General features: G+C 51.3%; 1 protein-coding gene across 2 annotated transcripts; it reads left to right on the top strand.

Annotated features, from left to right (window-relative positions):
* The first annotated feature begins 4,142 nt into the window (after window positions 1-4,142).
* On the top strand, window positions 4,143-14,714 carry LOC128084386 (zinc finger CCCH domain-containing protein 11A-like). 2 transcript variants are annotated; one of them, XM_052690409.1, is made up of 8 exons: window positions 4,143-4,217; window positions 11,207-11,326; window positions 11,445-11,568; window positions 11,908-11,991; window positions 12,080-12,181; window positions 12,494-12,633; window positions 13,182-13,249; window positions 13,753-14,714. In XM_052690409.1, the coding sequence occupies exons 1-8, from the start codon at window positions 4,164-4,166 to the stop codon at window positions 14,006-14,008; spliced, it is 948 nt and encodes a 315-aa protein (XP_052546369.1). In that variant the 5' UTR covers window positions 4,143-4,163; the 3' UTR covers window positions 14,009-14,714. The 2 variants fall into 2 exon arrangements, with proteins under 2 accessions (XP_052546369.1, XP_052546368.1); XM_052690408.1 differs by lacking the exon at window positions 4,143-4,217 and adding an exon at window positions 10,864-11,015.
* The last annotated feature ends 1,493 nt before the right edge of the window (window positions 14,715-16,207 follow it).

Raw genomic sequence — 16,207 nt, 5'->3', positions numbered from 1 at the left:
TCAGAGTTCAGGGGCTCTCGTTCTCTCCTTGTGGTTTTCTACGTGGTACAGAATTATGACTGGAATATTTGTAACCGGAGGACAGTATGAAACATGATCTTCAGCCTTGTCCCCCTTGGAAGAGAACAATTTTGATGACCCAGAGCTATGCCATTACTTCCTACCTCCTGACAAGGCCCTTGCCCAAAGTGCTGGGACACAGATTTCTGGACACAACAGGAGAAATTGCTGGCTGTGAGCACAGATAGCCCCTCTAAGGATGGCTGGACTTCCCAGTAGGGAACAACTGGGGATTCTGCTCTCACCGTGCCAGAGTTTGTCCTGGGCACCTTCACAATTACTTCCTAAACTAAAGAAGAACTCCTTTTACCTGCTTGAAAGACATCGGTCTCAACAGGTGCTCCGTGTCTCCGGTACTGCAGGATTCACAGGTCAGTGATGGTTGAGTTTTACTCTGTTGCACATGGGGGCAATACCCTAAAGCCAGTGGCTGGAAAAAGGGATAAAAACAAATGTGCTTTTCCTTTGATGGTTTCATGAAGAAACACATCAGTCTTGTAGGGAAAAGCTATTTCAGGGGGAATTTGTGATAGTAAGTGCTGCTCATGCCAGCCCTGGCTCAGGAGAGTCCGTAAGGCACAACCTTTTCCTCAGCGTTTTTGTTAGCACAAATATTAAAAGTGCTGAGGGCATGAGATGACACACGAAATCCTTGGCTTGAAACAGGGACGTGGACAGCCCTCGTGCTGAATGCCTTCTGTGTCCTCATCCAGGGCAGCCCTGGCAGTGCCATTGGTGCCAAAGTCCATGTCTTCCACACGGTGAAGGAGCTGGAGCCTGGGCGGGTGCTGGTGAGCATCCCTTGGGATGAATAAGGGAAGAGGGGCAGTGCTGAGTAAAGATATCAAATGGTCTTCAGAAGGGTGGTAGGTGGAACATGGAGCCCAATGAGTGCCCCAAGAACTCAGGAACACAGGGAGAGAACCCAACATTCCAAGGGGGACACAGAATTCTGTGTGGGATCCTGGCTCCCAAAAAGGGACTGAGGGCTTGTTTGTTTGTTTGTTTGTTAATATTTTGTAAAACAAAGCTTCCCTTGTTGTGTTAGAACAATGTTCTGAAGTTTGATATTTGTCTCTACCTTCCTTCCTTCATCAGCTGGGACGTTGATGCTGCTGCACACATCTCCTGTTTGGTCATTGTGGTTTGTGTAAAAGATTGGTGAGATGCGCAATCTCTGCATGAAATTTCATTCAAGTGTTTTCCTTTATTTGCCCCTAGGAAGCAATGGCTTGGAAATGGCGGTGTCAGCCAGGTCCTGCACAGCAAACTGAAGTCTCATCATGTGGATCTGTTGAAAACCGCCGTGATGACAAAGGAACGCTTGGGTCGTTTCTGTGCTGACTGTCACACAGCCTTGCGGAGCAGGTAGGGACATGGCATGGCAGAGAAAAGGGATTTCTCTTACGGTGGAAAAGGTGCCCAAGGAACGTTCACATCCCACGTGCAGGTGTGTAACCCCCCCTTGCCCGTGCCCCACGTGCTTCTGAATGGGCAGCACAGCTTTTGGTTCCCTCAGTCACCTGTGGCACAGCACATCAGGCTTTCTGCAGGCGTGGGAAATCATCCCATCGCTTTGTGCCTTACAAGGAAAAGGAAAACTTCCTCTTGTGAGAGTCCGACTTCCAACCCTTACCGCCTACAGTGAAGAAGATGCCGTTTTTCTTGTATCCTTCAATTCCAAGTGCATATTTTCCAAAAGGCACAAGAATTCAAATTTGAACTCCAGCAAGCAATTTCAGTGTCTATTTCTGATTGTGGCAATTATTCAGTTCAGAGGTCCCACTTAATCTAAGGTGCCTGTTTGAATTCAGACAAAGGCTGCAGTTGCAGCTGACTCCCCAAGACTGCAATAGGAGGTGGTGACGCAGCCTTGGGCTTCCGTGTTTGTGCTAATCCCACGTTTCCTTTCTCTGCCTTGCAGGGCAGCTCGTGCTGGAAGTGGCCAGGGTCGCACTATGGATGAAGGTCGGCGTGGGAGCAGCTGCTGATGGGAGCAGGAAGTCCAGGCTGATGCACGCTGAGGCATCTCTTGGTGCGGTACCAGAGGTGGCAGTAATGATGTCGGGGCGCAGCTGCAGAAGAACGTGAGGAGCTCCCCAGCAGGAAGCCACAAAACCTGCAGAAAGCTGCAGGAGAGCCAGAGCGTGCGCGGGAGCCCAGGAGGAAATGCAGCCCAGGAGTTGGAGCTGCGCCTTGCCATGGAGTGCTGCGGCCCACGGCCAGAGCTATTCTGCCTTCGCCGCACCGGCTTCCCAAGCAGGACGTGTGTGTCTGCGTAAAAACCAGAGGGCTGGCTCATCCAAATGCTTGCTGATTGTTTGGAAGATCAAATCCTTCGGGCCTCCAAGCAGGAGGCAGCCCGAAGGCAACATCTCCTGGGTGCAGTCGTGCAGAGCCTGAGTGAGAGGCTGACCCGAGATGGCTGCACAGAGTCACCTTAATTTCTCTGTTATCTTACTTCCAATAACCCCACTGGGTGACCCTTGTGTCGGTCTCTTAGAATTTGGATCTCGGAGGTGTGCGCTTCCTTTGCTTAGAATGAAAGCGCAGGAGTGATGCGGAACCGTGCTGAGGTCACAGTCGTTGCTGGGGTGGCAGGGCTTGGCCCTCCTGGCGAGCAGAGCTGGTGCTCTAGTGAGCGAGTGGCACACAGAGACTGAGCTCTGAGCGTTTTGTGGAAGGGATCATCCTTGAGAGCCCGTCAGAAGCACCGCTTTGGCGAGTGTGTGACCTGGGCACAGCCTGGACTGACCTGGACCAAGAGGTGAGCTGGGCTTGGTGCTGCGTGGTGGCTGGAAGGAGTCTCAGCAGCAAAGCTGGGCTGGGGGGGAGTTGCCAGCTCAAACGAGGCCCTTCCCAATGGCTGTTTCCAGGGGAAATTGATTCTCTGAGAGATTCAGTCACCCGTTTGGGTGAGGATGACGAATTGCCGTCACTCCCCTGTGTAACGCTGCAGTGCCATGGAAAGTGCAGCAGTAACAACAGGGTGGCAAAGTCCTAGGCTGCAGCAAGGGAGGATTTGCTCAAGTGCAGCAGCTGCGGACACAGAAAGAAAGGAAAAAAGCTGCTGAGCCTTGGAAGGCCTCAGGTAGCAGGGATCTCCAGTCAGACACCCTTGCCTCCACTGCCAACCCTTCAGTGATGTCTGGGAAGAGTTTGCGTGCACCTGAGCTGCCCTGCCTTCCCACCAGGTGCTCAATCACTGCCTCAAGCTGTGGCTGCCCATTGCCACACAGCTTTGCCACTACAAAACTGCTGCTGGGCCCCAGCCTTCATCTCAGACAGGACAAAGGAAGAAGAGCACAGACTTGATGCAGTGCAACTTGTGCTTTAATGCCCCACGGAGCGCTGGCTGTGCCGTATCCAGCCCATTTTTACCAAAACCCCCCTGAAGTCCCGGTGGAGAGCCGGGTGCTCAGCTGGGGACATGCACTGTCCGGTGACATCACAGGCACGGTGACATCACAAGCACTGTGCTGGGGCCGTGGCTGCCACCAGTGAGTGCCACAGCCGTGAGCGCTGCGCAGCAGTGTGGACACGCTGCGTCAGCTCTCGTCCCGGCTGGCAGTGAGAGTGGTGGAGGCTGACGGGTGCTGCCCGCTCTCGCTGACGGTGCTGCTCAGCCATTGGGCTGGAGTGTGAGCTGGAAGGGAGAGGGACTGCAGCTGTGCCTGGTAAGCCAGAACTGTAGGTTTGTCAAACGTGGGAGTCGTACCAGTGCAGCCATTGCAGCTGCAGCAAGAGGAGAAGCTGCAGGGGGTCATTTTCATGTCAGGAACGCAAAATGTGTGCTGCTAGGTGTATAACTGGTGGTGAGATGGAGGACAGTGCTTGGTGGGAGAAGTCGTGGCAGTTAGACACAAGTTGGATCTAGACTTGGCAGAGTTCTTGCAGCCAGCTGCTTCTGAGACTCCTCGAAAGTCAGCATAAAAGAAGAAAGCTGGGAAAATGCTTATTCCTCATGGTTCTTCCCTTGTTGACTCTTTCCTTAGGTTCCACTCTGAAAGGTGATCTTGGGTCCAAGCAGTCCCAGAGTGCAGCCGCCTCTTTCCAAGAGCGGGGAATTCCTTTGTAGAGGGACTTGCTCCAAGAAGTTCCCCATGCCTCGGAAAGGAGTCGACTGCCACTTCTATTTCAACTCTGTCTGCTTTAAGGTATGGTTGGGTGTCTTTTGCCTGGATTTCCTTCCTTTCCCCGCTTTGAAGAGGAAGGGGTGGAGCAGGGGGAGACCTGCTGGCGATGCGTTGCCTTCATCAGCGGTGGCATTGTGCGCTCCCTGCTACCAACCTGGGCCGACAGCACGGACGTGTTTCAGGCTGTGCCCTTATTTTCCTTTTGCTGGCAGGGAGACAGCTGTCCATTCCGCCACTGCGAAGCAGCTCTGGGGAGTGAAGAGGTCTGCAAGCTGTGGATGCAGGGTCGCTGTTCCAGCAGCGACTGCAGGCTGAGACACACGAAAATTGATGTGAGTGTTTGCCTAAAGATGAGCTCTCCGCTTCTCTCTGGCACGAGCTGCAGCGCTGCATCTGTCTGCAAACCTCCTCTGCCTGTTTCCATGACCCTTCCTTTCCTTCTCTCTTCAGAAGAAGCGCAGTGAGATTCCCTGCTTTTGGGAGAATCAGCCGGGAGGCTGTCAGAAGGCCCACTGCCCTTTCCTTCACTTGAAGGAACGCAGTGGGAATGGACCGACTGTACCACCAAGTGACGGTGAGTTCCTGATGGCATGAAGCACGAAAGACTTAATGATGACTATTACTTCTGAGCGGGTGCAGGATGTCAGGTAACATTCATTGGGGAGTGCAAGGGAGAGCGGTGATAAGTGAAATATTGGTTTGTGTTTTGGCTGTCAGAATAGGGGTGGGTGTTTTCTGGAGAGGGGTAAATGCATTGCAGGTCTGTGCCGACTGCAGAAATGGCACAACGTTTGAGCAGGGGAAAGGCAAACGCAAGAAACTATGCTTGAATACGGGAAGCTTGTGGCTTGGTGTGCTGAAACCTTCCTCCAAAGAGATGCTCTTCAATTATTTCTTGTCTTCTTTCTGCCAGAAGCTGACACGAGCCTTCCTCTGAACAGCGGCCCTGCACAAAGTCTGGAGAGCCAGACAGAGGTTGAGAAGGCAGCAGCGAGAGGTACAGACACTGAACAGGCATCTGGGTTTGAGGCGCTGCCTTTCTACTCCCACGTTCTGATTGTTCTCTCCTGGACTGTTCTCTGCAGGTGACATCCCATCTTCCTCCCATGGCCCGGCTGCGCAAAAGCGCAAGCGATGTGAGGAGAAGGCCAAAGCAAGCGAGTTGCCTCTCAAGAAGAGAATCAAGGGTGAGCAGCAGGAGCTTGTTGCAGTGCCTCAGCACAGTCATGCTGCCACTCAGCATTGTTGTGTGTCAGAGTTTTCCTTGCCCTGGACTATTGCTGAGTGCAGCTCGTGGGTTTCTTTGTTCCTTTTGATGCGCTGTTGGTAGAGATGGCTGTGTGCAAAACATTGCTGAGAATCCTGGGCATGGCAATGTAATTCCGCTGGCCAGATGTATTTAGCTTTGTTGTGGGTTGGGTTGTGGGAATGATAGGAGAACGGGGATTTCTCTTGGGCCACAGCAAGACCTTATCAGCAACCTCTTCCTTTTACTGCAGCTGGACGCAAGGTGTTCCTCAGGTCTGCTGCTTGGAAATCCACCTTCCCCACGAAGCAGACACTGAAGCGGAAGGCAGCGGACATGGAACCGTCTGCTGCTGAGGACACCGATGAGCCCCCAGCCCGAAAACTGCCTACGGTAAGAGCAGCAGAACAGCAGCAGTGCATACGGAAGGTTTACACTGCACTTGAAGTCAAGGTAGACATTTCAAGTGTTCTGCAGGTCTGCTGTTTCCTTTGAAGGCAGCAGGTGTCTCACAGGGTACTTGTGGAAGACCTCTACTTTGGGTAGATGTAGAGCAAGGATTATGTAAGACTCTGTGATTCCACAATTCTCAGATTGCTCTGTGGTGTGAAGGATTTTGTCCACGAATGCTGCGCTGTTAAAAGCACCCCAGGTCATTGTAACCCTCAAGAGAAGGCTTTCTTCAGGAGCCCCGTGCTTCTGTATTTGGGTTCAGGCTCAGCAGTGCCCAGGGGATGGAGGAGCAGTCCTCAAAGATCATCCAGTGTTCCAGCTGTCCTGCTGTGGCCAGGGCTGCCAGCCACGAGATCTGACAGCCTGAAACCCATCCAGCCTGGCCTTGAATGCCTGCAGGGATGGGGCATCCACAGCTTCTCTGGGAAAAGAAGCTACTTAGGAAGCTCTGAGCCGTGCTTCATACACACTGTCTTGTTTCTTCCTAGGCCATCGTTCCAGCCCTGCCTGGGGACAGCCTGGTGACCGTTGGTGCAGTTAAAACACCTCCCTGCACAGAGGCAGGGAAAGCGCTCGTCTGTGAGGATGATGACATCGAGAAGTTGATGATGGAAATCATTGGAGATGAGTTAGGAGACATTGACATGGACAGTGAGAAGGATACGGACGAGCTCCTTCAGGAACTGTCAGACATCATTGACAGTGTAACACCGTAGACTGATTGTGTATTTTAAAACAAACAACAACCAAAAACAATTAAAACCAACCCTATTTCTTTTCAACCAACCTTGTTCCTTTTCTTTCTTATACTGTGGGGACACTTTTCCTGAAACTGTGCAACGTGTCTGAAAGCAAACTGGTCAAAATCAGCAGCGCCTGCATTCTGTTCTCCTGATTTCCCTGCTGCTCAGAGTTCAGGGGCTCTCGTTCTCTCCTTGTGGTTTTCTACGTGGTACAGAATTATGACTGGAATATTTGTAACCGGAGGACAGTATGAAACATGATCTTCAGCCTTGTCCCCCTTGGAAGAGAACAATTTTGATGACCCAGAGCTATGCCATTACTTCCTACCTCCTGACAAGGCCCTTGCCCAAAGTGCTGGGACACAGATTTCTGGACACAACAGGAGAAATTGCTGGCTGTGAGCACAGATAGCCCCTCTAAGGATGGCTGGACTTCCCAGTAGGGAACAACTGGGGATTCTGCTCTCACCGTGCCAGAGTTTGTCCTGGGCACCTTCACAATTACTTCCTAAACTAAAGAAGAACTCCTTTTACCTGCTTGAAAGACATCGGTCTCAACAGGTGCTCCGTGTCTCCGGTACTGCAGGATTCACAGGTCAGTGATGGTTGAGTTTTACTCTGTTGCACATGGGGGCAATACCCTAAAGCCAGTGGCTGGAAAAAGGGATAAAAACAAATGTGCTTTTCCTTTGATGGTTTCATGAAGAAACACATCAGTCTTGTAGGGAAAAGCTGTTTCAGGGGGAATTTGTGATAGTAAGTGCTGCTCATGCCAGCCCTGGCTCAGGAGAGTCCGTAAGGCACAACCTTTTCCTCAGCGTTTTTGTTAGCACAAATATTAAAAGTGCTGAGGGCATGAGATGACACACAACATCCTTGACTTGAAACAGGGACGTGGACAGCCCTCGTGCTGAATGCCTTCTGTGTCCTCATCCAGGGCAGCCCTGGCAGTGCCATTGGTGCCAAAGTCCATGTCTTCCACACGGTGAAGGAGCTGGAGCCTGGGCGGGTGCTGGTGAGCATCCCTTGGGATGAATAAGGGAAGAGGGGCAGTGCTGAGTAAAGATATCAAATGGTCTTCAGAAGGGTGGTAGGTGGAACATGGAGCCCAATGAGTGCCCCAAGAACTCAGGAACACAGGGAGAGAACCCAACATTCCAAGGGGGACACAGAATTCTGTGTGGGATCCTGGCTCCCAAAAAGGGACTGAGGGCTTGTTTGTTTGTTTGTTTGTTAATATTTTGTAAAACAAAGCTTCCCTTGTTGTGTTAGAACAATGTTCTGAAGTTTGATATTTGTCTCTACCTTCCTTCATCAGCTGGGACGTTGATGCTGCTGCACACATCTCCTGTTTGGTCATTGTGGTTTGTGTAAAAGATTGGTGAGATGCGCAATCTCTGCATGAAATTTCATTCAAGTGTTTTCCTTTATTTGCCCCTAGGAAGCAATGGCTTGGAAATGGTGGTGTCAGCCAGGAGCCGCACAGCAAACTGAAGTCTCATCATGTGGATCTGTTGAAAACCGCCGTGATGACAAAGGAACGCTTGGGTCGTTTCTGTGCTGACTGTCACACAGCCTTGCGGAGCAGGTAGGGACATGGCATGGCAGAGAAAAGGGATTTCTCTTACGGTGGAAAAGGTGCCCAAGGAACGTTCACATCCCACGTGCAGGTGTGTAACCCCCCCTTGCCCGTGCCCCACGTGCTTCTGAATGGGCAGCACAGCTTTTGGTTCCCTCAGTCACCTGTGGCACAGCACATCAGGCTTTCTGCAGGCGTGGGAAATCATCCCATCGCTTTGTGCCTTACAAGGAAAAGGAAAACTTCCTCTTGTTAGAGTCTGACTTCCAACCCTTACCGCCTACAGTGAAGAAGATGCCCTTTTTCTTGTATCCTTCAATTCCAAGTGCATATTTTCCAAAAGGCACAAGAATTCAAATTTGAACTCCAGCAAGCAATTTCAGTGTCTATTTCTGATTGTGGCAATTATTCAGTTCAGAGGTCCCACTTAATCTAAGGTGCCTGTTTGAATTCAGACAAAGGCTGCAGTTGCAGCTGACTCCCCAAGACTGCAATAGGAGGTGGTGACACAGCCTTGGGCTTCCGTGTTTGTGCTAATCCCACGTTTCCTTTCTCTGCCTTGCAGGGCAGCTCGTGCTGGAAGTGGCCAGGGTCGCACTATGGATGAAGGTCGGCGTGGGAGCAGCTGCTGATGGGAGCAGGAAGTCCAGGCTGATGCACGCTGAGGCATCTCTTGGTGCGGTACCAGAGGTGGCAGTAATGATGTCGGGGCGCAGCTGCAGAAGAACGTGAGGAGCTCCCCAGCAGGAAGCCACAAAACCTGCAGAAAGCTGCAGGAGAGCCAGAGCGTGCGCGGGAGCCCAGGAGGAAATGCAGCCCAGGAGTTGGAGCTGCGCCTTGCCATGGAGTGCTGCGGCCCACGGCCAGAGCTATTCTGCCTTGGCCGCGCCGGCTTCCCAAGCAGGACGTGTGTGTCTGCGTAAAAACCAGAGGGCTGGCTCATCCAAATGCTTGCTGATTGTTTGGAAGATCAAATCCTTCGGGCCTCCAAGCAGGAGGCAGCCCGAAGGCAACATCTCCTGGGTGCAGTCGTGCAGAGCCTGAGTGAGAGGCTGACCCGAGATGGCTGCACAGAGTCACCTTAATTTCTCTGTTATCTTACTTCCAATAACCCCACTGGGTGACCCTTGTGTCGGTCTCTTAGAATTTGGATCTCGGAGGTGTGCGCTTCCTTTGCTTAGAATGAAAGCGCAGGAGTGATGCGGAACCGTGCTGAGGTCACAGTCGTTGCTGGGGTGGCAGGGCTTGGCCCTCCTGGCGAGCAGAGCTGGTGCTCTAGTGAGCGAGTGGCACACAGAGACTGAGCTCTGAGCGTTTTGTGGAAGGGATCATCCTTGAGAGCCCGTCAGAAGCACCGCTTTGGCGAGTGTGTGACCTGGGCACAGCCTGGACTGACCTGGACCAAGAGGTGAGCTGGGCTTGGTGCTGCGTGGTGGCTGGAAGGAGTCTCAGCAGCAAAGCTGGGCTGGGGGGGAGTTGCCAGCTCAAACGAGGCCCTTCCCAATGGCTGTTTCCAGGGGAAATTGATTCTCTGAGAGATTCAGTCACCCGTTTGGGTGAGGATGACGAATTGCCGTCACTCCCCTGTGTAACGCTGCAGTGCCACGGAAAGTGCAGCAGTAACAACAGGGTGGCAAAGTCCTAGGCTGCAGCAAGGGAGGATTTGCTCAAGTGCAGCAGCTGCGGACACAGAAAGAAAGGAAAAAAGCTGCTGAGCCTTGGAAGGCCTCAGGTAGCAGGGATCTGCAGTCAGACACCCTTGCCTCCACTGCCAACCCTTCAGTGATGTCTGGGAAGAGTTTGCGTGCACCTGAGCTGCCCTGCCTTCCCACCAGGTGCTCAATCACTGCCTCAAGCTGTGGCTGCCCATTGCCACACAGCTTTGCCACTACAAAACTACTGCTGGGCCCCAGCCTTCATCTCAGACAGGACAAAGGAAGAAGAGCACAGACTTGATGCAGTGCAACTTGTGCTTTAATGCCCCACGGAGCGCTGGCTGTGCCGTATGCAGCCCATTTTTACCAAAACCCCCCTGAAGTCCCGGTGGAGAGCCGGGTGCTCAGCTGGGGACATGCACTGTCCGGTGACATCACAGGCACGGTGACATCACAAGCACTGTGCTGGGGCCGTGGCTGCCACCAGTGAGTGCCACAGCCGTGAGCGCTGCGCAGCAGTGTGGACACGCTGCGTCAGCTCTCGTCCCGGCTGGCAGTGAGAGTGGTGGAGGCTGACGGGTGCTGCCCGCTCTCGCTGACGGTGCTGCTCAGCCATTGGGCTGGAGTGTGAGCTGGAAGGGAGAGGGACTGCAGCTGTGCCTGGTAAGCCAGAACTGTAGGTTTGTCAAACGTGGGAGTCGTACCAGTGCATCCATTGCAGCTGCAGCAAGAGGAGAAGCTGAAGGGGGTCATTTTCATGTCAGGAACGCAAAATGTGTGCTGCTAGGTGTATAACTGGTGGTGAGATGGAGGACAGTGCTTGGTGGGAGAAGTCGTGGCAGTTAGACACAAGTTGGATCTAGACTTGGCAGAGTTCTTGCAACCAGCTGCTTCTGAGACTCCTCGAAAGTCAGCATAAAAGAAGAAAGCTGGGAAAATGCTTATTCCTCATGGTTCTTCCCTTGTTGACTCTTTCCTTAGGTTCCACTCTGAAAGGTGATCTTGGGTCCAAGCAGTCCCAGAGTGCAGCCGCCTCTTTCCAAGAGCGGGGAATTCCTTTGGAGAGGGACTTGCTCCAAGAAGTTCCCCATGCCTCGGAAAGGAGTCGACTGCCACTTCTATTTCAACTCTGTCTGCTTTAAGGTATGGTTGGGTGTCTTTTGCCTGGATTTCCTTCCTTTCCCTGCTTTGAAGAGGAAGGGGTGGAGCAGGGGGAGACCTGCTGGCGATGCGTTGCCTTCATCAGCGGTGGCATTGTGCGCTCCCTGCTACCAACCTGGGCCGACAGCACGGACGTGTTTCAGGCTGTGCCCTTATTTTCCTTTTGCTGGCAGGGAGACAGCTGTCCATTCCGCCACTGCGAAGCAGCTCTGGGGAGTGAAGAGGTCTGCAAGCTGTGGATGCAGGGTCGCTGTTCCAGCAGCGACTGCAGGCTGAGACACACGAAAATTGATGTGAGTGTTTGCCTAAAGATGAGCTCTCCGCTTCTCTCTGGCACGAGCTGCAGCGCTGCATCTGTCTGCAAACCTCCTTGGCCTGTTTCCATGACCCTTCCTTTCCTTCTCTCTTCAGAAGAAGCGCAGTGAGATTCCCTGCTTTTGGGAGAATCAGCCGGGAGGCTGTCAGAAGGCCCACTGCCCTTTCCTTCACTTGAAGGAACGCAGTGGGAATGGACCGACTGTACCACCAAGTGACGGTGAGTTCCTGATGGCATGAAGCACGAAAGACTTAATGATGACTATTACTTCTGAGCGGGTGCAGGATGTCAGGTAACATTCATTGGGGAGTGCAAGGAAGAGCGGTGATAAGTGAAATATTGGTTTGTGTTTTGGCTGTCAGAATAGGGGTGGGTGTTTTCTGGAGAGGGGTAAATGCATTGCAGGTCTGTGCCGACTGCAGAAATGGCACAACGTTTGAGCAGGGGAAAGGCAAACGCAAGAAACTATGCTTGAACACTGGAAGCTTGTGGCTTGGTGTGCTGAAACCTTCCTCCAAAGAGATGCTCTTCAATTATTTCTTGTCTCCTTTCTGCCAGAAGCTGACACGAGCCTTCCTCTGAACAGCGGCCCTGCAGAAAGTCTGGAGAGCCAGACAGAGGTTGAGAAGGCAGCCGCGAGAGGTACAGACACTGAACAGGCATCTGGGTTTGAGGCGCTGCCTTTCTACTCCCACGTTCTGATTGTTCTCTCCTGGACTGTTCTCTGCAGGTGACATCCCATCTTCCTCCCATGGCCCGGCTGCGCAAAAGCGCAAGCGATGTGAGGAGAAGGCCAAAGCAAGCGAGTTGCCTCTCAAGAAGAGAATCAAGGGTGAGCAGCAGGAGCTTGTTGCAGTGCCTCAGCACAGTCATGCTGCCACTCAGCATTGTTGTGTGTCAGAGTTTTCCTTGCCCTGGACTATTGCTGAGTGCAGCTCGTGGGTTTCTTTGTTCCTTTCGATGCGCTGTTGGTAGAGATGGCTGTGTGCAAAACATTGCTGAGAATCCTGGGCATGGCAATGTAATTCAGCTGGCCAAATGTATTTAGCTCTGTTGTGGGTTGGGTTGTGGGAATGATAGGAGAACGGGGATTTCTCTTGAGGCAGAGCAAGACCTTATCAGCAACCTCTTCCTTTTACTTCAGCTGGACGCAAGGTGTTCCTCAGGTCTGCTGCTTGGAAATCCACCTTCCCCACGAAGCAGACACTGAAGCGGAAGGCAGCGGACATGGAACCGTCTGCTGCTGAGGACACCGATGAGCCCCCAGCCCGAAAACTGCCTAGGGTAAGAGCAGCAGAACAGCAGCAGTGCATACGGAAGGTTTACACTGCACTTGAAGTCAAGGTAGACATTTCAAGTGTTCTGCAGGTCTGCTGTTTCCTTTGAAGGCAGCAGGTGTCTCACAGGGTACTTGTGGGAGACCTCTATTTTGGGTAGATGTAGCGCAAGGATTATGTAAGACTCTGTGATTCTACAATTCTCAGATTGCTCTGTGGTGTGAAGGATTTTGTCCACGAATGCTGCGCTGTTAAAAGCACCCCAGGTCATTGTAACCCTCAAGAGAAGGCTTTCTTCAGGAGCCCCGTGCTTCTGTATTTGGGTTCAGGCTCAGCAGTGCCCAGGGGATGGAGGAGCAGTCCTCAAAGATCATCCAGTGTTCCAGCTGTCCTGCTGTGGCCAGGGCTGCCAGCCACGAGATCTGACAGCCTGAAACCCATCCAGCCTGGCCTTGAATGCCTGCAGGGATGGGGCATCCACAGCTTCTCTGGGAAAAGAAGCTACTTAGGAAGCTCTGAGCCGTGCTTCATACACACTGTCTTGTTTCTTCCTAGGCCATCGTTCCAGCCCTGCCTGGGGACAGCCTGGTGACCGTTGCTGCAGTTAAAACACCTCCGAGCAGGTGATGACCACAACTTGTTCTTTGTCAGTGCCATTTTTACATTGGACATAAGTTCTTTCACACCAGGGGACAAATGGGGTGTTTGAGATGTGCCGTGGCATAATCCAACAAAGAGGTCATCTGCAATAACTTAAATTGCTCACTCAGAATCTCTGCTGAGTATGTCATGGGGAGAAGGAACTCAGTCAGTAAACAGCTTTATGCAGAGGATGACTTCTTCACGCATTTACAGTCTAACAATGAGGCTGGCAGTGTGCTTCTGCTACCTGGCCCCTGTTGGCTGGACTCAAACTGCTCGATCTGTACACATCAATTCCCACTGTGTGAAAAGTGCCTTCTGGTATCTTGTACTCTAAAGGCAGCCTCAGGTTAACTGAATCGCCATCCCTATGCGAGCGTGAGGTGCGGGAGGGGTTAACCACAGATCTCAGAGCTGGTAGCTGAAAGCGTATCTGCAGTTAGAAATGTCAGGTGCTGATTGTTCTCTTCCTTGTTCTCCCCAGTCTGGAACTGCTTCTGGGAAGCCAGGCAGACTCTGTGGCAGACGCTGTGCCTTGTGCCTCACAAGCAGCACATCACATGCAGCAGCTGAGCTGCACAGAGGCAGGGAAAGCGCTCGTCTGTGAGGATGATGACATCGAGAAGTTGATGATGGAAATCATTGGAGATGAGATAGGAGACATTGACATGGACAGTGAGAAGGATACGGACGAGCTCCTTCAGGAACTGTCAGACATCATTGACAGTGTAACACCGTAGTCTGATTGTGTATTTTAAAACAAACAACAACCAAAAACAATTAAAACCAACCCTATTTCTTTTCAACCAACCTTGTTCCTTTTCTTTCTTATACTGTGGGGACACTTTTCCTGAAACTGTGCAACGTGTCTGAAAGCAAACTGGTCAAAATCAGCAGCGCCTGCATTCTGTTCTCCTGATTTCCCTGCTGCTCAGAGTTCAGGGGCCGTGCACCCGTTCCTCTGGATCCTGGCCAAGGGGGCAGCACGGAATTGGTGAGGCCAGCAAGTGCTGGCGTTTGTGCCGCTGGCGCTAAGGAGCAGAAGGTGGCACCATCCATGGAGCTGCTCTGTACAAGCACCTGGCCCAACCTGGGTTGGGACGCCTCTCAGGGACGACCAAATCCTCGGGGCTGTGGATCAATGGAAGCCGGGGCAAAGTCCTGCCACTCGAGTCAGCCTCAGTTGTCATCTGCTGAGGAATGGCAGTGCTTGGTGAATGCCTGCTCTACGTTCAAGGTGAGGGTAACCGTGAGCAGAGGCCAGCTCATTCTTCTTACATCCACCTCCCTACTTGTTTATGCCCTTTAATTATACGCATTTGTTGCACAAGGGTTTTTGTTGCTTTACTTGATCCACATATTTCTGTCTGTCCTTTTCTGTCTGTATCTGTACATAGACGTAGGGCATCCTGTTAGTGAGTTGGATCTTGTCATCTCTGAATCTGTACTCAGGCCTCTGTTTAATTATCGTGTATTTCATTAAATCACATGACTGGACTCCTCCTTGTTTAATGATTAAGTGCTGTCATAACGTTAGACTGAGCTAAAAATTATCAATATCATTAAATTATCAGTAACTCTTGCATGGCTTCTCAGTAGAACCAAGTGAAATGCAGTTGTCACTTCCTGTGATGCCAAATTGGTGGAGTCAGCAGGATGACCAAGAGAGCCACCACACAATTACCAAGATGTGAGATCCACCCAAAGCCTACGTTTCCTGAGGATTTGGTTTGTGATAACTGGTGTAAGTGGGCAGAGGTAGGAGAGCATTAACTGATGCTGGAGGTTTGACTAATGGTCAGAAAGATAAAAAGGTATCATCTGCAAAAGGTTGCAGTGTGTCTTGACCTGCCAGGAGAGGGGAAAACCAACCTGTGGGTGCAGAAACATCAATTGCTTATGGTGATCCAACCAAATTCCAAGCAGATAGAATGACAATTGGTGGGTTTGGGAAAGACTGTCCCTGTAACCCAGACATGGTTGAAGTTGGGGGCTGGGCATCTCCCTCCCTGGGAGTATAATAAGGGTGAGGACGAGGAGGGGATGGGGATGCCTGAAGAAAAATGCTTTGAAAAAACTTTTATCTTAAGTTCTTACAGTAGGAATGATGCACTAATATCCTTTGATTATGAGATGTCCTAGAACAGATCTCATCTGTAGCACCTTAACAATGGAAAGATTTCTAAAGAAATAGAGCAGGGATCTCACGCAGAATCTTTCACCTTTCATTCACGTAAGCAGATACTGAAAACTTGAGAATAACTTTTTCCTGATCACTGCCTCGTACACACACGTGTAAACGCACAAAATCCCAACACAGTTTCCTAGAATTTGCAACACAGAGTCTGCATAAATATGCTTCTCTTTGAAAATCCAGTCCTTCTGTCATAGATAATCATCTTGATGCTATAATATTTCATCATTATTTGAGGTTCCCTTTTACAGATTCCAGATTCCAAATGTGTTTTCCTTCGAGATGTTTCGGTAACAGGATATTATGTTGGGTGGCCTGAAAGTAATGCTTGCTATTCTATTATGTTGGCCCACAACGTCTTGACACCGAAATCCCGTCGCATTTTGTTCCTGTGCTACAGATGGCAGCAGAGGGGCAGTCTGGAAATTCCTCCATGTGGAAAAAATGGCACCCCCCACATTCACTGACACTTGTTGAATGTTTCTGGAGACCAAACAGTGGATGTGAGTACAGTGAGGCAGTGAACGCTGCATTTCAGCAGTGGTGACAGCGACAGTGGGTCACCTCCGTTGGTGCAGATTTAGAGGCATGAGATGCAGGCTCTTGTTCATCACTGGTGACGATGTCCATAGCTACTGGTGTGACTGTGTTGCAAAGTAGTGTTTTGTAGCTGAGAATTTTTGCTCTATCAAATAGTGTTATTGTACTTTTTCTTTCTGTCTGTTGCAGTTTCCATGGAAATAAA

Source organism: Tympanuchus pallidicinctus, unplaced genomic scaffold (assembly GCF_026119805.1).
Source record: "Tympanuchus pallidicinctus isolate F22 unplaced genomic scaffold, pur_lepc_1.0 scaffold26, whole genome shotgun sequence".
In the NCBI taxonomy this organism is placed as follows: Eukaryota; Metazoa; Chordata; class Aves; order Galliformes; family Phasianidae; genus Tympanuchus; species Tympanuchus pallidicinctus.
The sequence above is the reverse complement of the archived record's forward strand: the minus strand, read 5'-3'. Positions and strand labels throughout refer to the sequence as shown.